Genomic DNA, 22,778 nt, shown 5'->3' with positions numbered 1-22,778 from the left:
CATCAGAACCCGGATCACTGTAAGCCAGTGATGAAAAACATGTAGTGTGGCAGGGAAACCATGAATCTGGCCCGTCTGCAGCACTGGGCTGCCGGCAGGGTTCAATTGTGCCAACAGATTGTGTAGAGGAGGAGTTATATACTGCATGGTGCACAGGAGCTTAAATGGAGTGATGGAAAGGAGCTGTTGGAAGGAGTTATTAAGGCGGCTAAGATGGAAACTCATTCTGTGCTCTGCATCGTCTCGAGAGTAGAGTCAAGTCATTCGAAGGTGGCATTGGATACCACTTCCCCACACACAGGGGAGCGGAAATCTGGTTCCCTCTTGCCCCCCATTAAGGCATCGAGGCTTGGGGCGAATTAAAAATTCAAAACGGAGCTGCCGAGATTCGTTAGCTGAGGGTTATATAATCAAAGCGGAAAATCAAGACAAGACATAGATTAGCCACGAGTGAACTGAAGGGCAAGGTCAAGGGGCTGAGTGGACTGTTTGTGTTCCTTCTGGACGCTGACTGGCAATGACCGACATGTTCTGTTTGCATCGCTGCGTTTCCAGCTGACTAGTGCTCCGGGATCACATTGGTGACAGTCCAGGTTTTCTTTCTTCATTAAACATTGCCGATCAAGTCAGAAAAAACGGGCCAAAGAGGCGGAGATTCTCTCGGGGTAAGTCAAAGACCATTATATTTAACTTCAAAAAACACAGAAAAGGCATTATTCAGCACACAATAGAGCATCAGTAAGGTGCAGTTTGGGGAGTGTGAACACAAGACACTGGGGCAAAGGGAGACACTGACCTCTCATCATTAGAGCTGAGAGACCATTTCATGGGAACGATTAGGGCTACAATCCATAGGATTTAGTACAGATGCCAAGTCCAAGATATCTAGCGTCACTAGGGAACGCGTGGAATACACCCCCCCCCCCCTTCCCCCCCCCCCCCCCCCCCCCCCCCCACCAAAGAACCAACTCTCTGGCTTACCGCTGCAATCGCCGGTGTCCAGTGAACTGAAGCCGCAGAGAAAAACAGTAAACTTTTCCTTTCGAAATTAGGCATCTTAAGAGTTTGGGACATGAAGAATTGATTGACTACCCAATGACTGTGATTTTAAACACTAAGGAAGAGGAGTGTCAGGTACGAATGTGCCACCACCTTATTTGGAAAACACTTTTAGCAGCATTTCAACAATTATTGCCAATTCACTCTTCGCCCCTTCTTCCCCCGTCAGTCACAACATAATTCAAGACCCAGCTTGGTGAGGCATCAACTACCCCCCCCAGAACTGGCACCAAGCTTAAAGGGCAGGAGGGCATGACTGGCACAAGATTTAGAATAGAACCATAGAATCCCTACAGTGCAGAAGGGGGCCACCTGGCCCATGAGGTCTACACCGACCCTCTGAAACAGCACCCGACCTAGGCCCACTCCCTCGCACTATCCCTGTAACCCCACGGAACCTTTGGGCACACTTAAGGGACAATTTATCACGGCCAATCCACCTAACCTGCACATCTTTGAACTGTGGGAGGAAACCGGAGCACCCGGAGGAAACCCACGCACACACGGGGAGAACGTGCAGACTCCGCACAGACAGTCGCCCAAATTCGAAACTGAACCCGAGTCCCTGGCCCTGTGAGGCAGCACTGCTAACCACTGTTGCCACAGCGACGCCCCGTTTCATGAACACTTGCAGAACAACTTGGAATACCAATTTCAAATGTGGTTTGATGGCTGTGTTTGGTGACGCCTGTTGACGTTTCGGACACCGAAAGGTGAACGGAGAGGTCGCGTGTTTTATCTGCCACGATATTTCCCCATCTCAGCCTGTTTCGGTGAATCTCAAGAATCGATGAAAACCCACCGGTGGAAAATAATTAAATTCAAATCTCCTCAGTGGAGTTTTCTGCTCAGTGCGAGGTTGAGAGAGCTCTCGCAGAGTCACTCAAACAAAGACATTCGCTAACTTTTGGTCACCTGCTTTTGTTAGCCTGAGCTTCACGGTCTGAAACCCCAGGGCAAGCGTGGAAAGGTATCGATGATTGTGTTGCTTGCGTCTTGTGTTCACTGTGCGACAAGACAGGGTTAACACTGCACACAGTGTCACTCTAAACCACACTCCACACTTTGGGGGGACAGCGCTATCAGGGCAGCAAGTGGATTGTGTCACTATGAACGTCCGGAGGTTTGCAATATCCTAATTCACACACACGCACTCGACCTCTGGGAATAAACTACTCTCGTTTCAAAAGGCACTATTAAATTGCTTTTTCCGTTCAATTTACAATTAGGCAGTTGACTCAAATTTGGTTGCGTGGTAGTGTTTAATATTTACACCTTCGATGGGGTGTATGAAAGATAAACCTCATCTGCAATGAGGCTAGAATTATCGAACACTGTGCAATGTGAAACACTTGTCTGGTGCGTTTTTTGTTTAGTCACCCCAGTATTTAAAGTGAAGTCCGAGGTTCGATCCAGCACGTTAAAAACTTAAATAAAGCTGGGCTCTGCTCACAGCCAGCGAAAGCATCAATGCGACTCCCCAAGGCGAAACACCTCATAGTCTACTTCCCTTCTCCTGGAACGGTGGACCCCACTGTGAGCCAGGCGGCCTGGGGTCCGGGAGACAGACGGCCTGGAACCGTCAACCCTTCGCCGCCTTGGCCAGGATGACGGAGGTGGTCATTCTGTCAGACTGGGCCTCGTTCAAACGTGAAGGCACGAGAGAGAGAGAGAGAGAGAGAAAAAAGAATATTATTTGCACAATACCATGGCCTGAGATTTGACAAACTAACAAGTTTGATACAGCACCCCCCCTCCCCCCTTGTTCAGGTGGTGAGGGGAAAAAGGGTGCATTGTTTCCTCAGCCCAGCTAAGTGTTCTAAGTGAGATACCGCGATCTGAACCAATGCCCCCCCCCTCCCCCGGCCGAACCTCGGGTCGCACGTTAAGGTTTCTGATTTCGGGATCTGGTGGAAAAGGGAGCTGCTGCAAACGGGTCCGCCCCGGGCACTTGTGAAGTCCTTGGGTGCAGAGAGGCAGGGCTTTCGTCGGCTCCTCGCGTTTTGTCGGCCGCGTACTCAGCGGAGGGTGGCCGATTCTGCCACTCCTCCCCCTCCTCCTCTTTGCAGTGGCGCGAGTATTTGGCCAGTGCCCTAGGGCGGAAGGGCTTCGGGCTCACTGCCGCCAGCAACACCTCCTGACCCAGCAAGGTGCCGGCAGGGTGCTTTTGGTGGTTCGCAAAGTCGGAGGAATTTTTCAACGGATCCACTTCCCTGGACTGTCGCTGGGTGGGGGCTTTGAAAGCTGCGGCCGGATGCTGAACACCCCCCCCAGGCAAGCCGACACATGGGTCTTGGAAAGCTGCAAACATGCTTTGGCCCAACTGATGGGTAGCCTGGCCACTGCTCGCAAACCGTGACTGCTCAGGCACAAACTCTTCACTGGCCGTGGAGGCGGCTGGGTACGAAACCGCCTCTTCCAGAGTTGCCAGCGGTTTCTTTTTGGAGAACGGCGCCCTTGTGAAGACGTCGATTTCCTCGGTTTGATTGGGGGCAGCACTGATTTTCGTCTTGAAGGGGGCCTTGGCGAAAACGTCGAGAGCACCCTGCACCGTTTCGGTGCCCCTGGGGTTCCTGAAAGGAGCGGCGGAAAACACGTCCACCTCCTTGGTGGGTTCAGCAAGCGTTCCCTTGGCTGGCGGCCCCAGCAGGTCTGCCACACCTGGGAGGGAAATCTCAGGCTCCCCTTCCACCGGGTTCTGGGCTTTCCCAGCCTCCTCATCCTCTTCCGAGTCCATCAGGAGGGGTCTATGGCCGCTGCTGTCCAACAGGTCACCCCCATCTTCGATACACTCTTGGTCACTGCTGTGCGTGGAGCTGCTGGATAGTCGGGCTTGGCCGGGCCAGTCCACGTCCAAGCCATGAGCCCCCTCAGAGTTGCCAACCTCGGGAGTGTTTTTAGCAATCGACAGGAACTGATCCTCGGGATAGCCAGCTGGATCCGTTGGGAAACCTGGAACAGAACAAGAGATGGTTAGTTCACTGTGACTACAGCACTATTGCTCCCTGAACATCGTGGGATCGACATTGATTCATTAGAGGAATTAATTTGCAGTGAGTCACTTACTGCATAATTACTTCATAACATTTACTGCATAACTCCCACTTATCCTCCAACAACTGTAAGCAGAAATCTAGCCGCTGCCACTACATCACCAGTACATAGTTACCCAAGGGCTTGAGACATCCTTTTCACAACCCAGTTGAAAGGCCATTCTCAGGTTGTAAAACAGAAACTCCTGTCGCAGCACAGATCCCTTTTCAATTGGAGAGCTTTGGCTGGACATTGTTCATGGCATTTAAATGACCATGAAAGCAATGGGCTGCCGCAGCCAGAGTCAGCTCACTGTGAAGCCTCGAAACCTCTGCACAAACAAAATAGTTGTGTGCATGTAATACCCCCACATTTACAGAGAGGGAGAGACAGACAGGCAAAGGGGGTGTATGAGCGAGACGGAAGCTGGATTGTGTTTGAAGGAAGTAACACATACAGTGGTTCTGAAATCCGTGATACTACACTGTGCCCTGGTAGTTTAGGATTACTCCTTATCCCCCTGCTGCTTCATCAGCTGCTCTGAACTTGCAACAAAAATCAGTTTTCATAAGAGTCTGGACTCTTGTTAACGTTATGTTAATTGTCCTGTTCACATTAAGGGTAAGTGATGGGTGCTGCTTGATCAAGGAGGACATCGACAAAGGGACTGCTGCGGGGGCTGGGGTACATCATCACCCACAGAAATAATATTTTGGTTGAGTTTGTTAAATTTCCTTTGACGTTTTGTTTTGGGTACAGTGCCCCACACGGGGCTGTTACCTCTGCTATCCTTGTTCAATTCATTGATTATTGGTTTTATTACAACTCTTTAAAAAGGGGGACTAGTCCTCGGTGCCTCCGAGGAGGGAGCGCGTGGCGTCCACCGGTACTTTTGAGGCCCTCCGTGACCGGTGGGCCCCATGGGGGCTGCAGTGCATCATCGGCCACCAAAACAAGGTTTTAATTTAACTCGCTTCGTTTCCTTTGGCAGTTTTGTCTTTTTTTGTTCGAGTGGCCCCTTCAAGGGTCTGCCACTGGATTAATTGGGTTATGTGTTTATTTTTGCATCGGCATTCGGGAAGGGAACAAAAAAAAAATCCTTAAGTTCTTGTGATACGGTCGTTCCTTTGTACCAAAGGTTCTGGGTTCGAGTCCCAGGCCTGGACCTGTTCGACATGGAAGACGTGCTCACGATGTTCAATCGGATGATCACCAGGCAGGGGTTACTTCCATCACCTCTCCGCTATTACCCAAAGGGAACAAAGTTCGTCCTACGATAATGTGACAGAGCATAGAACACACACTGCAGAAGGAGGCCATTCGGCCCATCGAGTCTGCAACGACCCACTTCCACCCTATCCCCGTGACCCAATAACCCCTCCTAATCTTTTTGATCACTAAGGGCAATTGATCATGGCCAATCCACCTAACCTGCACGTCTTTGGACTGTGGGAGGAAACCGGAGCACCCGGAGGAAACCCACGCAGACACGGGGAGAACGTGCAGACTCTGCACAGACAGTGACCCAAGCCGGGAATCGAACCTGGCGCTGTGAAGCCACAGTGCTATCCACTTGTGCTACCGTGCTGATGAATGTAGGAAATTGTTATATTTTATATTTGTTGCAGTAATGCTATTAAGAAACGGGTTTAAGATGCACACAACCAGTAGCTTTGCAAAAGCTGTAATTGAGGGTTGTAAAAGTGAGGTTTGATTGATTTTAACTTGTTTCTTGATAGCGAATGGGATATTGTCTCGAGTTTGGGAGGACTTCTTGTGGGAGGAGACAGTAGAATGTCTTCTGCTTAGGGTCGAGATGTCATTGAAAATAAAAATTCCAATGAAGGGGCAATTTAGCGTAGCCAGTCGACCTATCCTGCATATCTTTGGGATGTGGGGAGTGAGATCCAAGCAGACACAGGAGAATGTGAAAACTCCACACGAACCATGACCCAGGGCCGGGATCGAACCCAGGTCCTCGGCGCCGTGAGGCAGCAGTGCTGTCCAGCCCACAGAGCTAACCCAGCCCCCACTTAACCACGCTGGACACATTTGTAAAACGTCCAGTCGTAATATTGCGTGTGGTACCAGGTTAACTGATCGGCCGGTTGCTGTTTAGTGCAACGTGATTCCCAAAGGAGTGCCAAACATTCTCCTCCAATACTTTTTAATAAAGGCTACATCTGAATATTGTCACCATTCAGTCACAATAATGGTAGCACAGTGGTAAGCACTGTTGTTTCACAGCTCCAGGATCCCAGGTTCGATTCCTGGTTTGGGTCACTGTCTGTGCGGAGTCTGCACGTTCTCCCTGTGTCTGCGTGGGTTTCCTCCCACAAGTCCCGAAAGGCGCGCTGTTAGGTGAATTGGACATTCTGAATTCTCCCTCTGAGCAGGTGCCCGAATGTGGCGACTCGGGGCTTTTCACAGTAACTTCTTTGCGGCGTTAATGTAAGCCTACTTCTGACAATATAAAGATTATTAAATTAAATCAGCATCAAGTCAATCGGGGGGGGGTTCAGAATTTCAGTAAACAAGCCAAGTTAAAGGTGGTCCCTACAGTCACATGCTCGAGAAAGGGTGAACCTGCCGGGGGAATAGGCAATTCTCCAGCCACGGTTGTGTTCCGCCCTCTCTGTCACCCACACCCAACCCCCCACAAAAAAGAGATAGCTGCTTTCCTACTTCACACAGTTGGAACAGAAGGACCTCTTGCGACTCCCCCCCCCCCCCCCCCCCACCAAATGTCGCTTTCTAAAAAAACAAACAGCATCTGTTAGGGAACTGAGTGGGAATGGGTTTGGAATTGGAACCGAGAACCATCAATTCAATTCGAAACCATTCGCGGACGGGAATTGTCCATGGCTGGGCAGATTTTCTGCAGGGCATGTGGCCAACTGTGGCAGTCCAGCATTGAACGTTTTCAACTGCATCTGGTCAGCGCGAGCAGGTGCTGAAAACCACGGTTTCCTTTTTCTTTTTTCACCACGGAATGATGACGGTGAATCTCACCAATCTCGGAATTTTTATCCTGTGTTCTCCTTTCAAAAAAACACGCAAAAGCATTTGGTCTCCTCAGCTCTGCACCTCTCCCCCTCAGTTTACACCCAGAATATGTAAACCAGAACAGAAATTCATGACCCATTTGGACACAATTTTATTCCTTCTGCAGTTAAGTTCTGAAAACACGCGAGCAACTTGATGAGAGTACATAAATGGAAATGGTTTCAACATCGTCACACACACACACACACACACACACACACACACACACACACACACACACACACACACACACAGAGAGCCAGTTGACAAAACATGCAGTTCGATGCTGCAAAGACATGAAAGAGGTTTCGGGGCAATATACATGGAGTCCGTTGCTCCGTGAAGTGACATTCTGCTCATGAATAACACATTTGAAAATATGCATACAGAGCTTTTAATCCTCGGTGCAAAACCCTTCATTTTATGGGATTTAAATCGAGAGCCTAGATTGTAGACTTAAATCCGCGAGATGACTTTGAAAACTAAATCTCACCAAACGCAGGCGCATTCTGCTTCAACTGCACCAGATAAAAACGGCTGGGATTCTCTCGAAAAGCTCATTATCCAGGGCACAAAAAAAATGACGGGTTTTACAGGATTCGGAATCGTCAAACTATCCTTCTGCGAGTGGCATCAATCTTTGACTTTCAGGAACGCATCTGTAAAAACTTCTTACCTGAACAGGAGCAGCTTTCAAACGCCACTTCTGCCAACTTCTGGCTGCTTTTACAGGAAAGCTCAGCGAGAGTTTAGTGCCCTTCAGCAACAGATTAATTCGTCCTCAATTTTATTCCTCTCCCCCCCCCTCCCCCATCCAGTCACATACTTCTTTTCCCCTGGCATTTTCCCTTCCATAGCCTCCGCTGCGCTCCGAATTCCCTCATCGGTCTGTGACGGCACGATTCAGAAACGCAGCTCCTTTCATTTGCAACCCTACCAGGTTCCAGGGCCGAGGGAGCAAGCACTCTTTTCACCCTTCCTCTGCCCGTGTCTCCCACCCCCCCCCCCCCCCCCCCGCGCCCAGTCAGCATCAACAACTCCTCGTCAACACTGGTAGGATTTGACAAAGCTGCCTCTTCTGTGTCCAGGTAATCTTCCGCCCGCACCTCAAGGAGGGCACGTGTAACTGTACCAGTGCCACATTTCTACCTACCCAATGCCAAGGTGGACCCACAAATTAACGCTAAGAGGTTCCCCCGTTTAAGACAGCGGGGACGAGAACTATTTTCTCTCAGTTGGTCGTTAGTCTGGGGGACTCTCGTCACTAGAAAGCGGTGTAGGCTGGATGGTTGTATATATTGAAGACCGAGTTAGATAGATTCTTCATTGTCAAGGGGTCAGGAAAGAAAGCAGATATGAGACCACAATCAGATCTTATTGGATGGCAGAGACAGCTGAGGGGCCGAATGGCCTTCATCTGATCCTAATTTCTATCACTGCATTAGGAACCAGGCTTTGATGCCCAATTCCTTCTTTTTGTGACACAATTGTAAATGGATGGATGAAGTGTTTAATCAATCTGCCCGGGCTGGCTTTAAGGACTGGTCTGAGAGGACTGTGAACCGGGCTGCCCCAGTCTTTCTCTGCTCACTCTATCTTCAGGGTGGGAGCAATAGTTCCAAGTGATTTAATTTCCTGCTGAATTCGTACTTCTGGAAACCTTTAATGGCACAGTGTCAGCTGGAGGTGGTGCTGTCTGTGTTAAACTGGAGGTGCTGTTCGGGACTCTGTCAGGGAGGGAGCTTTGTGCTGGAGGTCTGGGCCAAATTTCAAACAAAACCTCTCGCACGATACCTTTCTCATCTGGAGGAGAAGGGCTAGGCGATTTTGAGGGGGGGGGGGGGGGAGGCTGTGAACTGTCGACCGACAACCCCCAAGGGTGGGAAGAAGGGGAGCTGCAGAGCCGATAGCCACATGCCCACTTTCTCTGCATTCATTCCCCAGATGTCCAGTAGGTTGAAGGTGTGGACACAGGATTGGGGGGCAGGAGGGTGGAGATAGTCAGCAAAGGAGACTAAGACACGATACAAATCTCATTTTAAGATATATGCATCAAAACATTATTTATTGGGGAAATGATCACTTGGATACATTACAATCTAAAGTATAGATACAACGTCGTCATCGGCAAGACCCCCTTTCGACACTAGAATCTGTACAAAAATACTCTGCTTTGATTTGATTCGCAGCTTCACTCTCTGCTCAGCAATGCTTTAAACGTTCACTCTTCTGTACCACTTGATGCAAACCAGCATCCCAGTAAATATTGTGATGTCAGAGAAGAGGCCGGCGCCTCTCTCCTTTATCGGGAGTTACAGAGGGTTTCAGGTTTTACAATCCATCTTTGGCAAGTGGGCCATGACGGTAGGGGAAGACGGGGGGGGGCCTGGAGGTCGCATGTCTCACAGCTGCGCCTCTGCCACTTTGGGTAATACACTTGATGCAGAAGAGGGGCTTTTGGCTGCCAGTGCTACATGAAGGGTGATCGCTTACACATTTACCAAGCGCTGAACCGGGAACACAACCCTACAGGAGAGAGGGAAACCAAACAACCAGGGTGCATTCTAAAAAGCCCGATCTGGAGGAGAGCACAGAAGCAGCGTCGGTGTGAGAGAAACAGAAGGAAAACACGTCATCGACACACAGTCTGTGTAAGCCAGAGAGAGAGAGAAAGAGAAAGAGAGAGATATTGGAGATTTGAAATCTCACAGCAAAGTCAAAGCTTATCAAAGCCTCCCAGAGAGGCTTTCCCAACTGCTTTCCTAGTTCTGGTCACAAACATGTTTCTTGCACTGATCGTGATCGACCTTTTGCTTTCAGTAATACCCAATGGTGTTTATTTTTTGTAATCCAGGGCACCTCCCTTGGTTGAGGTTTTGAAGAGTGCATGTACAACAGACATCACATTATACTAGAATTGCACAATACTGCAGCTGGAATAACTACGAGTCACAATAGTGTAGCCTTATTGATATGATATAAAAGCAAAGGGAAATAAGACTGACCTTCGAGAGATCTACTTGCTAACCCACAATGATTTGAAACTACAGTAGCAGAAGTTGCATAGCTTTGCAACACATGAACCTCCAATAAAACTTCAGATTGGAAAGAGGGCATTTTACAGGCAGTTCAAATGTACATTATTTCAATTGACGGAGTTATGAAAATAAACATTAGTTCCGTAGGAAGCAAAACAAATAAGGGAGTGGGTGCAGGTTACAAAGATGCGATTCCAGGTTACAACAGTAAAGACATGAAGAGGAGGAAGGAAAATGCAACCGAGTGCAGTATTAGAAACAACATAAATAAATCACAATGGGAAATCTCATTAATTATTGAAGCAAAATAAGTGAACATAGATTGGCTTCAAATGGCTTAAACCTGGATGCTGAACAATGATAAAATGGGAGTTGCATTAACAGCTACAGAATGAAGCTGACTGGATACTGTTACATTATTCATTCATTTTGCGGCGAAGGTTGATTGATGTCACATTTGTACAGCCTTTCCACCACGGTTGATATATTTGAGACCCCCCCCCACCACGTGTCGGTTCTTTCTGCAGACTGGTGTGCCAGCTACGAGCAACCGAACAGAATACTCTGCCGTCAGCACTGCTCTTCTCACGCAAGCCACGAGCTTTCACATATAACCCTGGCTCCACTTTTCAGCCTGTGCCCTGTGGCTGGGTGAGGGAGTTTACGTTGCACAAGAGGAAGGGTGTCGACAGTGGCTTCCAACCTGAGGCACCCCACCTGCAGCTCACACCCCCAAGAGGCAGAGGGTTTTACCACGCGCCATTCCGGGAAAGACGGCGGCCAAATGGCATCGCGAAACTGCTCGCTCCACCGTGGCCTCTGCTGCCGGGGTGAAGCCAGGGGCACGGCTCTTGTGCACCTACCTCACGGCAGCGACGAGGTCACCGCAGCACTGAAATCTTCACCTGAAATAGCCTCGGCACCTTGGTATCGATCCTCGAGCCCCAATATTTTCACTCGCTAAGTTAAGACGGCCACTGCATGGGACAGCAAGTGGTGCCCAATTCTGATCAAGCTGCCGGGGCCTCATTAATCTTTCCTGTCCAGGACAATTTTACCTGACTGAATTTTGTCGGACCGAAATGAAGCCTTACAGTTTTGACATGAATAAATCAGTGCTGCTGAAATGAATGCTGACCTGTCTGGAACAGCAAAACAACAGAACGCAAGGCATATTAACCCCATCACTGGAAAAGTTAATGTCGCACAGAACTGACATTCAGGTTAAAAAGACACATTTTATGATGTCTGACGACAGGATGCTGAAACATCACTCACATTTGGTGGTTTACAGCCGAGGCCTATCTCCGTGCCATGAGTCAGAAAGATGGATGTGGGGGCGGGGGCGGGGGGGGGGAAGAGGAGAGAGAGAGAGAGAGGGAGAGGGAGAGAGAGAGAGAGAGAGAGAGAGAAGTGAGGGCGAGAGATTTAAGTGCAGTGTACACAAGTGTAACTTTAAAAGCAGTGTGCCCGAACAGGCGCCAGAATGTGGCGACTCGGGGATTTTCACACTCACTGCATTGTAGTGTCAATGTAAGCCTACTTGTGACAATAATAAAGATTCTTATTGTTAGAAAGTTGAACACAGAACTGAAGCATTGAGAAGTAAAGTCAGACAGGTTACTCTATATTAAATTTACCCAGTATTTCAAAATGACACCAATAATGTTGGAGGATGCCCATCATGCACACAGACCGTTTATCCAAGCCTCTCTGAAAATACATCAATCTTTATTCACACGTGGGTTGCGTGCGGTGTACTTGGACTTCATTGCCTTTGGGCAGATGAGAACGTCAGAAGTAATAATAATAATCTTTAGTGTCACAAGTAGGCTTACATTAACACTGCAATGAAGTTACTGTGAAAAGCCCCTCGTTGCCACATTCCGGCGCCTGTTCGGGTACACGGAGGGAGAATTCAGAATGTCCAATTCACCCAACAGCACGTCTTTCGGGACTTGTGGGAGGAAACCGGGGCACCCGGAGGAAACCCACGCAGACATGGGGAGAAAGTGCAGACTCTGCACAGAGTGACCCAAGCCGGGAATCGAACCTGGGACCCTGCCTCTGTGAAACAACAGTGCTAACCGCTGCGTTACCTTACCGCCCACACACACACACATACACAGACGTCTTTCACCATCCCCAGACTCTCTACCCAAATTCCGTGACACCACAGGATCCAGCAGGCAGATTTAAGAGGTGCCGCTGACGATCATTGGCGAAGGGGGAAAAGGGGTTCAGGTAACATGCAACATGGTCCCCAGAACAGAAGGACGATCAAGTCTTTTAAAGATGCCGCTGGATGAGAGAAATCCGTCGGCACTGCGTCCTTGAGAATTGCAGCACGGCTTCGATAAAGTATCTTCACAAATTGGATTTCTGCCACAATTTAGTCACCGGGGATTGATCCAAATCAAAACATTTCCAGTTTATAGATTCATGTTGCTGGTGGTGTCCCCCAGGGATCAGTCCTCAGCTTGCTACTGAAGAACACTTTTTATTCATGAACTGGACAGTGGACAATTAAGGTTGTCCATTGTATGATAAATCTGAACATGACTGAAAGACATTCGAACAATGTAATCTAACAGAAATAGATTTAGGTTTCGATCGCCATAATATATCGAATGACATTTAACCTGGATAACTGCAGTGGCATGCATGTTGGAAGCACCAACTCAGAATAACATAATAACAATCATTTATAGGGACTGATGGCCAAAGCGGTTGTGAGTGAGAAAAGGATCGATCTGTTCATAAGTTCACAAGGTACAACAGCAGAATTAGGCTATTCGGCCCATCGGGTCTGCTCCGCCATTCGATCGTGGCTGATCCCATCTGGGTCTTTACTCCACCGTCCTGCCCATTTCTCCATGACCCTTCAACCCATTACCAATTAAAAATCTGCCTGACCTCCTTAAATTTAATCACTGTCCCAGCATCCACGGCACTCTGGGGTAGCGAATTCCAGATTCATAACCCTTCACAAGTCGTTTCTCCTCAACTTTGTTTTAAATTTGCTCCCTCTTATCCCAAGTCTATGACCTCTCGTTCCAGAATGCCCCACAAGAGGAAGCATCCGCTCGACGTCTACTTTAGCCATACCTTTTATCATCTTGCAGATGTCAATTTGATCTGCCCTCACTCTTCTAAACTCTCGAGTGTTTTGGCAAAGTTGCAGAGCCAACAGAGAAGCCAGAGCCAAAGCAAACAAGTTTTGGGGTTCCTGGCAGAAGCAAATAGTCCAAATTAAAGGAGACTGTTGTGATAATTGTGCAGGTCTTTGCTCAGACTGCATCAATTTATCAAGGTTTGCTTGCTTCAAATGCTGGGTGGCCTTGAAGAGAGCTGAGGAGAATGACTCCAAGCATTAAAAAAAAATTACCGAGATAGGCTTTAAAAAACTGCGTGCATTTTCTGTTGAGCAGCAGAGGCTTAAGAGGCAACTTGACCAAGGTTTACAAGACTGTAAAAAGACTGGCTTGCGTGCCGATTGACAGATTTTTCCAATTATCAGAATACTAACACATGGTCCATGTCATCTCGTGGACTACTCCCATTCAGCTCAGGAAGTTGGGTTCAAGGGAGTGGGAGTGAGGATGCGCAATGAGAGTCACAGCTGCACGCATCATGTGTGGGGCAGGCTTGACAGAGGAGTTGCAGTGAAGTCTGATCCCCATCTCACTACCTCGATGTGACATATCCAATCATCCCCGATTACACCATCCCTGCTCCACTTTTCAGCAGCCTCGGTGCTTTGGGCATTGACTCCTGAGCTAAAGTTGCTCAGTGAAAAGGATACTGTGGGCAACGTGAGCCAACATAGCGACAAGAATACAGGACAGGCCACATGCCCAACGGCATGCATTATTCAGAGCCCTTCTCGTTGTTTCAAAAGGATCCGATTGAATGACGATCATTGCTGCTGTTCGCGCTGGGCTGAACCAATTCAAAATGGGGTCAACAGGAACAGAGGAAAGATGAGGACAGCAGTTTCTTTATGCTCACAAAGAAAACAGAAGATTTCTACTTTGCCAGAACAATCTGGGGAATGTGGCAACTGGCAGAGAACAGCGACCTTTACACAACAGGCAGAAAATTCCCACTTGGTGGAGTTACAAGAAATTTTCACGATCCAGTAGGGAATTATTGCAGCAGTATCTCAATGAATAAGCAGCCGGAATGATGGGAGTGTAACCCCAAACAGTGCCCACAGCTGAAGGTTTGCACTGATCGGGAGATTAACACCTGCAAATTGAGCATTTTGACTCCTGGTTTATGCACCGATGCAGTCTGGGATTTTTGTGTGGGGGGGGGGGGGGGGGGGGGGGAGACTGGTTGACACATGCTGCAAGATGGCTCAATTAAACCATTCATCTTGGAAACATCCATCCATGAGGCTTCCCTGTGGTTGAGCCACACCCTGAACATCCGACAACTCAAACTTATATTTTCCAGTCAGCTTAACTGAAAGCAGGAGAGTCACACTGACTGAAAGACGACAGCGAGAAATAACAACCTGGTTATTTCTCTGGCTCTTTGCCATTATTTCCCGATATTCAACAACAACAAAAAAAATCAGACACTCAAGCGAAGAACGATGGTGAGAAAATGGGCCTGCTCAGGTTCACACAGGAGGTTAATGTAAAAATGCCCTCTCCTGGAGACCATGCAATTTCATAGATGAGTAATTTAAACACAAATTGCACCTCTCATTGAACTTTTGGCCACGGTTTAGTGTAAAACAGACTCCTCTCTCTTCAACACAAAGTGCTTGTCTGAGAAAGAGGAAGCCAAAATAAACGCACCAACACTTCCCGTCTCCCTCAGGATGCTAAATTGAAAAAAATTTCAACGTCCAAGGCAACAGAACTTTCCTTCCATGGAGTCAACCTCCCTCTCATGTCTTGACCATTACTGATGGCTCCAAGTAGGCACATCATGAACCGAGCACCAAGTTCCACTCCGTCGAGTCACTTCTAACCCTCAATTCGCAATCAAATGTCACGCTGAATGCTGAAAAATGGACTTGCCGCCGACATTCCCATTATTCAATTTCCTGGATTTGCTGAGATCCAGCTGGACAATTGCTTCCTGCATATCAATGTCAGCTTCTCAGGGATCACATTCCTGCTCAAAGGTACAACAAAAATAGCCATTCCAGCTAATTTAATCGAGACAGAGCCGTTGCTTTAGAGTGGCCTATCCCACTGTCACCGTGTGGGCTTGAAGCACACACCTGAATCGCGACGCTTTAACAAGAAATTAAGGTCGGGACGCCCGTCGCTTTTAGATTATAATGTACTTGGTGTGCCACAGCCTACAGAATGCCTTTCACAACATAACGTTATGGGGATAAGGCAGGAAAGTGAAGTTGAGGATGATCATGCCAGATCGGCCACAATCCCATCGAATGATGGAACAGACTCGATGGGCCGATTGGCCTACTTCTGCTCCTACATCTTAGGGTCTATAATTGAGGACATGCTTATTTTGTGACCGTGCTTCATCTGAAAGCACAAAAAATTACAGAAAATACTGAACGGCATTCTTTTCAAAAGCTTTTCTTATATAAAAGGTCCATTTGATCTGAAATCAATCCCACTTCAATGGAGGCCAGAAATCTCATCTTCACTACAAAACAGGGAGAAGACAACAGACGCCACAATTGCTGTGAATTGTTTCTGTAGATAGGATTACCCCATACAACGCTATACACGCACCATCAGAGATAAGAGTGGAAGGGAGGAGAGGAGGGTGAAGAGTCTCCAAAATCACTTGAGTCCTGTCAGTCAGTTCAAAATTCTCTCTCTTTTTGAAGTTCCAATTTATGTCAGAAATAGGCTTAAATGGAGAGAAATTTGCATCCAACAATCACGACATTGCAATGCACTGCAGTTATCCACCTCCATAACTGTGCTGTCAAATCACATTTTGGTAACTCTGAACTATCATAAAAACTGCTCGGGGAACACTTTTTAATTTGCTCATAGTGAGACGATGTTGTGAAATGCTGACTGTAATCTTTTTCAGATGTGCAAGGATGGGTATTTTTGACTTTGGGAGGGTTGACTCCCAGATTACCTGTCGTAAATACCCCATCATTGTCATTGAGATAGACACACACACACACACACATAGGGAGAAAAAGAGGGAGAGAAAGAGGTAGACAGAGAGAGAGTGCGCGAGACAATGATTTATCAGTGATCTGTACAAGTCATTGAATATTAGACCCTCACGATAACACGGAGTAGAATTTTCAACATATATTGCTTAGAACTTCCTGCCAATGCAGATACCATGCACACTACATTGCTGTATCCAATAATTCACCAATCTGACTTGCTTGACTTCTGAAGACAGTCTTGTAATGGCTGGATACAAAGATCGCATTATCTTTCTCAGTCTCATACATTCCTTGGTTCCTTTTTTATGAACAAAAGTGATTTTCTTTGAAACTTAAGAGGCCAGTCATGATTATATTTTTATCCACTGATGCCAAGCCAATCTCGTCAGGTTATAGAATTCCCTTTGAAAAGACAATAGTCACACAGATTACAGTTGTTCTCCTTCCTCCTCCCACCCACTCCCCACCACCCACTCCCCCACCCGATACAGGCACACACTGAAACAGGTCCTAAATCCAACACATGGTTTGGTCCAAGTCTCAAGTGATACCAATTTCAAATGTTTTTTTTTAAACAAACAGAAGATACCATTTCCTTGTTAATGCATTCAGGGGCAATGCAAACAGCTGTGTTTGACATGCAAACCTGCAAGTCTTCAATGTCACATTGCCCAAAACTCTACAGACCCTCCATTAAAGTCACCCCATTTCGAGAGATAAGCAGCCTTTGCTCCTGCAGTAAACCACCACCATAAAACTGCTGACTTTGTCAGTTCCACAGTAACCTGGACCTTCCCGATGTGACAATCTGGCCTCCAAATAAGTGTAACAGTTTCCTTCCCCGTCCCACCCCTCCGCTCATTGCATTTTTTGCTGAAAATGCCACAAATAAAAAAAATCAATTTGAACGATGTTGAACGATGGAAAAATGTCAAAAAGGACATGCTGGTTAGATAGGACACAACAGCAAAGACAAGGAAACGGAAATGTAGCTCAGTTCCTCAGTTTAGTAAAGCCCCTCATCACAGGTAGCAAGGAAAATCCAGAGGGAGGTGGAAAAGCTGACGCAGAGGACTGCTGAACTCAACGTGCTGGCTGGGCCATCCTACAGGTCTATCAGTTGATCCACAAGCAGTAAAGACCTAGCTAAGTTGGGAAGACTGGATTCAGAGCTCCCACTGTTGTTTCTAGAATGGCCACCTGGAAGGGTAAGACAAATTGATTTACCATCAGGCAGCAAAGAGTTAAAATCATGAGATTAAACAAGACGCCAGAAAATACACAGGGGGGGGGGGGGGGGGGGTGAAGAGAGAGGCCAAGCAAATCTCGAACATGATCTCATGCCGGGCTATACAAGGGGTGTTAAGGCCAAAAGAAAACTACTGGTGGGGTAACAATTGGGACCAAGCAACCGCAGAAGCCCAGGCAAGGGTGTTTACACTGGTTCAAATCCCACCATGGCAGCTGGTGGAATTTAAACTCAGTTGATAATATAAATTGGGAACATCAAGCTAGTCTCAGTCACGATGACCATGAAGCTCCAATCGACTGCCATACAATCGCCGTCTGGTTGACGAATGTTCTCGGCCGACATGTGGTTCCAGGCCTACAGCAATACGGCTGACTCTTTACCAGCCCCCTCGAAATGGTGTGGCAAGCCACTCAATTCAAGGGCAGTTCGGGAAGGGGGCAACGAACGCTGGCCTTGCCGGGGACGCTCACACCCGGTGAAAATAATTGGGGGGGGGGGTCTCCTTACAGGGTGGGTGCTTCAATGTAACAAGTTTACGTGGGCAGAGGAATTTCAAACAGAAAAAGTTGACAGGAGATCCACATAGGCATAAAAGCAGTACGGATATAAATGCTGGTGTCACTCAATCCTGGCTCCATTCTTCAATCGACAAGATTTTCAACCACATTGCAAATGTGCAACGTCCTGTGCAGTACATTTTTTTTAAACCCTGGAAGGTTTTGATTAAAAGGGAAAGGTTTAGCGAGGCAAAAATTACATAAGCAGTGACAATTCCACACACGGATTATTTTTCAAGCGATTTTGACTGCTGAATAGGTCGAGGTTTAATTTACAGGCAACAGCAACAGATGGGCAGCAAAACTGCTGTCAGCCGAAGAGAGTGAACGGGAAATGCAGATTGCTGTGACATTGAGCTCGACTGCAGCATGGTTATTACAGACACAAAAGAAAATAAATTGTACTTTTCAAGTAACCAGGCATCGACCGCAGACTTCAGGACGATGGTGGGTTTGATCCCCAGTTACTGCTCCGCTAGAAGGAACTCCAGCCAGAATTCCAGCTCACGTTTTGCTGGGACAAGGGGGTCAATGGGCAGAGATGGGGTTGCGCTTCACGGTGATGGCTCTCCTCGAGGAAGGAAACTTCCCACAACAGCCAATGCAAAGCTCAGGTCGCTGCTGCAACGTCGCAAACCGAGGCATTCAATTTGCAGGGAGCGGCTGTCACAAAAAACAAATCAGTGGGATAAATGACGAGACAACTCATTTCAGACGTTGGAGGAACAAAAGTTGGTTGGGGCACTGGGTGACCTTCACTGCTTTTCTTCCGATGGTACTGTCTAACCTTGCGACAGTCATCGATGAGGGCAGATGGGTCTCGATTTAATGGCCCATCTGCAAGATGGCAGCTTCCACAGTGCTGTGCTCCCTCAGTGCTGCACCAAAGTGTCAGCCTGGATCATGTGCCAACACCTCGGCAGTGCAACCACTTTGCCCAGGTTGACACCAAAGGGTGGCCAGTGCCCTTGCAATCAAACCCCAGGCTGAAATCCCGTCGCGAGGCGGCACTGGTTTTCAAATTGCTGTACGTTGTACAATCCAGGCAGCAAATCCTCATCCTTTCAACATCAAACATCCTTGGCCCCAATATTCCTCCCCCCCCACCCCACGAATATTTCATCTTTCCTCTGAAGTTGCTCAGCTCCTTCGCCTTACTTATTTTCTCACGCTGAGTGCTTTCGGGAGGCAGAAAAATCAAAGGTGTCGAGGGTCGAGCCCTTTAAAGGGCTGGAACATCCATCAATGTACGGAACCAGATCCCAATGCAGGTTGCTGCTTTCCGGAGAAATATCCAGTTAACATTTCAGAAACGGAAGTCAGCTGAATACTGAAGAATTAACTTGGAGCAAGTTGGCTGGCCTCCTCTTGCTCTGCTCAATTTCACCAGTCCTTTGAGACGATGCATACCAAATTATCGTGGAATAAGAATAGTCCACAATAGTGGCAATTTCAGGCAATTGTGTGATTGGGAAAACACAAATGCGTGAAAACTGTGTGTAGACAGAAGTTACACCTCGAGTTTAAATAAGTGTGATATGTCTGGTGAAAAGAAAGGGAATGCACTCGTTTTTTTTCTTCTGCTGCCTAACTAATGAAGTGGGACAAATTTTGCCCTTTCAAGATTGAGAAATAGTTCAGAATTTCATTCCACTGGTGATTTATATTCTGCATTGCATCTTTGACTGCTTTATCAGTTTAAAATTCCCGACATTTAAAGACTGATGGATTCTTAATGGCCGGCTGGCAGCGTTCACATTTAGCTTTGATTGATCAGTCCAGAACCTCTATATACCTGTTTCGGTGGCGTGCTTCTCTTTGGACCATGGAGCCCCGCAAGCTGCAATGATTTGAAACCATAAGGCGTGAGAATAAAGACAGGCTGGGAGAAGCCAGCACAAGTCAGAGCTCCGGACGACAACATGCATGTAGCCATGGCAACTCGGGACCCCCTCAGGGCGAGGGGCTCAGTTGGCTGGTGTGGATCAGAGCGGTGCCAACCGTACCAAGTCCGATCCCATTCCAGCTGGGATGGATCCGCGACCTACTTCCTTGTCCGGCCTGTGGTGGAGATCGCGGCGCTGTGGGCCAGGCCTGCCTTCAAGCCGAGAACTCAAGTAGATGTAATAATATTGCCCTCTCTGTCTGCAAGCAGCCAGCAGGAGGGTGAACTCACCGGAAGCCAACTTCTGTGATGAAGCATCCTTTCGAACCTTGGTGTTATGCCACAAGGATCGACGTGGCATTCAATGTTTAAGCGTGTTTGAACTCATTGACACATTCAGAAGCACACTCGCTGTCGCTGCACTGTATCCACTGAATGCACAGGCTGAGGATGACAGTACATTGCAGTTCTGAAAAAGTCTGGCACTGTGGGTTGCACCATTGTTTTTTGGAATGAGAGGTCATGTTTGCCTGTTTCAGGGGGCATAATGAATCCTTAGCACGATTCAAGCAGCAGACAAGTCCTCCCAAGACCCTGGGCAAAGTCCGTCAACCAGCACCGTCAACAACGACTTAACCTGCTAATTTATCCCGGATAGAAACAGGACTGGAGGAATTCAATGGCTGCCGAGCACTTTCGGACATCCTGACGCTCTGGGTGATGCTGGGCAAAGTTGGTTCTTCTTCGCTCGTGTTCTGCAGCTTTGGCAAAAACAGCACTCGGGCGCTTCAAAAGATAGGTTTCAAAAGGGGAATCCACAATTTATGTTCTTCAAGATGGAGCCCACAAAACCTCGGCTGCATCAACAGAAGATGCAGGTTCATATGTCTCCCGCATGCGGCAATATACACACACACACATACACAGACAGATTGAAGCAGTGAAATAAAATCCCACTGCCCAGGGCTTGACTGCCCCGGTCAGACCAAAACAAATAACATCTTCTCCCGGAGGGTATACGTAGCAGTCCAGTGGGAAACAGAACGATAGGACATTGTTGGGGTCCACAGGTAAGTCGCGTGCAGAAAACGTGAACAGCAGTTAAGATTGTCCATTCATATTAATGCACATGAAACATAAACTACTTCAAAAATGACAAACAAAAGAAATCCCCAAAGCCGTCGAGTTATTAACATCGAAAGACAGTAAATTCCCATGCTTTTGGATTTCTGTCCAAATTTGGATGGACCATCAGCAGTCGGCACAATCCCAATTGGAGGTGTAGTGAGTGGTAATGCCACCGAACGAGCAATCTCGTAGCCCAGTCTCATGCTCTGGGACATGAGCTCGAAATTTAATTTCCATCAATAAATTCCAGGTCAAGGGCTCTTAGGGATGGGCAACAAATGCTGGCATTGCCAGAGGCACCCACATCCCATGAAACAAATAAAGGTACAAGACTGCCAAGCAGCTCAATGTACAGCCAGCCAGCGTCAGGGAGAGGGTCAGTTCGCTCAGTCAGCCAGAACGACACTAACGACACAAATTCAACTCCCATTCCAGCTGTGGTCCTTCATCGAGGCTGGACTCCTCACCTTGCCCAACGCTTATAGAGTGGTGCCCCTCGAGCAAAAATTGTCTCTTTCTGTTCATTGAATGGAGAAATGCTGCCAGTGGTCCTTTGTGGGCATTGGCTGAATTACTGAGTTAAGGGCAGAACACCTGAAGAAAAGGCAAGGTTTCTGCTCGATAAGCGAAGTTTCACGAAGTTCCAGATCTTCAATCAATGAAGTTCCGCAGTTTGACTTTTGGAATGAACTTCTCCCCTACCAAATAGTACGTTGGAGTGAAGTTCGAGGGAAACGTTCAAAGGGAAGTTATTTCACCATGGTTTTCGTAAGGGAATAATCAACATTCAAACAAGCCCCAGAGTGACTTGGTCTCCATGTAATCGAGGAAAGTTGTTTTAAACGGGTGCGGCATCACAAAGATGCAGATTCAACCTCACCCAATGTTTCCAGCTAATCAACTTCAGACACGCTGACAACTCGAGAGCCCACTCCGAAACACAGCAGAGGCTGATGCAAAACAACGTTGTGCTCTCAGGAGTTTAATTTTAAAAATGGGAAGGCCAGCACTTTTTTTCCTCATTGCCCTCCATAACTTGAACTCCAGCAGTCCACCTGGTGCAGTAGAGGGTTTTGACCCATTAAGAGAATAAATCGTGATATAGTTCCAAGTCAGGATGGTGTGTGGCTTGGAGGGGAACTTGCAGGTGAAGGTGGCAGAGCTTTCAGCTTTGGAGGGTGCTGTCAAAGGAGCCTTGCTGTGATACATCCCGTAGATGGCACACACTGCATCACTGGTAGTGAGAGTGCTTGCTGATGGGGTGCCACTCAAACGGGTCGCTTCATCCCGGATGGCAGAGGTTCTTCTGTTGCCAGAGCTGTCCTCATCCAAACAAGTGGAGAGTATTCCATCACACCCGACTTGTGCCCTGTAGAGGTGGACAGGCTTTGGGGAGTTTCTGCAGAATTCCCAGCCTTTGACCTGCTCTTGTAGCCAAATTATTTATCTGGCTGTGTCCGGTGTCAGTGTCTGGTGAATGGAAATCGCCATAATGGGGGAATTCAGCAAAGTGCCATTTAATGTCATGGGGCGATGGTTACAGTCTCTCTTGTTGGAGATGTTATTTCCTGTCATTTGTGTGGCATGAATGCTGCATTGACAGTGTCTTGATGTCAAGGAAACTTTTTATTTTGCCGGAACTGGACTGAAC

The 22,778-nt window shown here is 47.7% G+C and overlaps 1 protein-coding gene across 6 annotated transcripts in view; it reads right to left on the bottom strand.

Annotated features, from left to right (window-relative positions):
- Positions 1–1,538: 1,538 nt before the first annotated feature.
- aak1b (AP2 associated kinase 1b) overlaps positions 1,539–22,778 on the bottom strand; it is a 108,588-nt gene continuing 87,348 nt past the window's right edge. For 5 of the 6 annotated variants that reach the window (XM_038785557.1, XM_038785558.1, XM_038785561.1 and 2 more), the window contains one exon: positions 1,539–4,011. In XM_038785557.1, the coding sequence (XP_038641485.1) occupies positions 2,945–4,011 (1,067 nt within the window). In that variant the 3' untranslated portion in view covers positions 1,539–2,944. Of the gene's footprint in view, positions 4,012–16,359; positions 17,506–22,778 lie in introns of those variants that run through there. The other variant, XM_038785563.1, reaches the window with a different exon arrangement.

This window comes from Scyliorhinus canicula, chromosome 26 (assembly GCF_902713615.1).
Source record: "Scyliorhinus canicula chromosome 26, sScyCan1.1, whole genome shotgun sequence".
NCBI classification, from domain to species: domain Eukaryota; kingdom Metazoa; phylum Chordata; class Chondrichthyes; order Carcharhiniformes; family Scyliorhinidae; genus Scyliorhinus; species Scyliorhinus canicula.
Note: the sequence above shows the minus strand (reverse complement) of the source record. Positions and strands in the feature narration are given on the sequence as shown.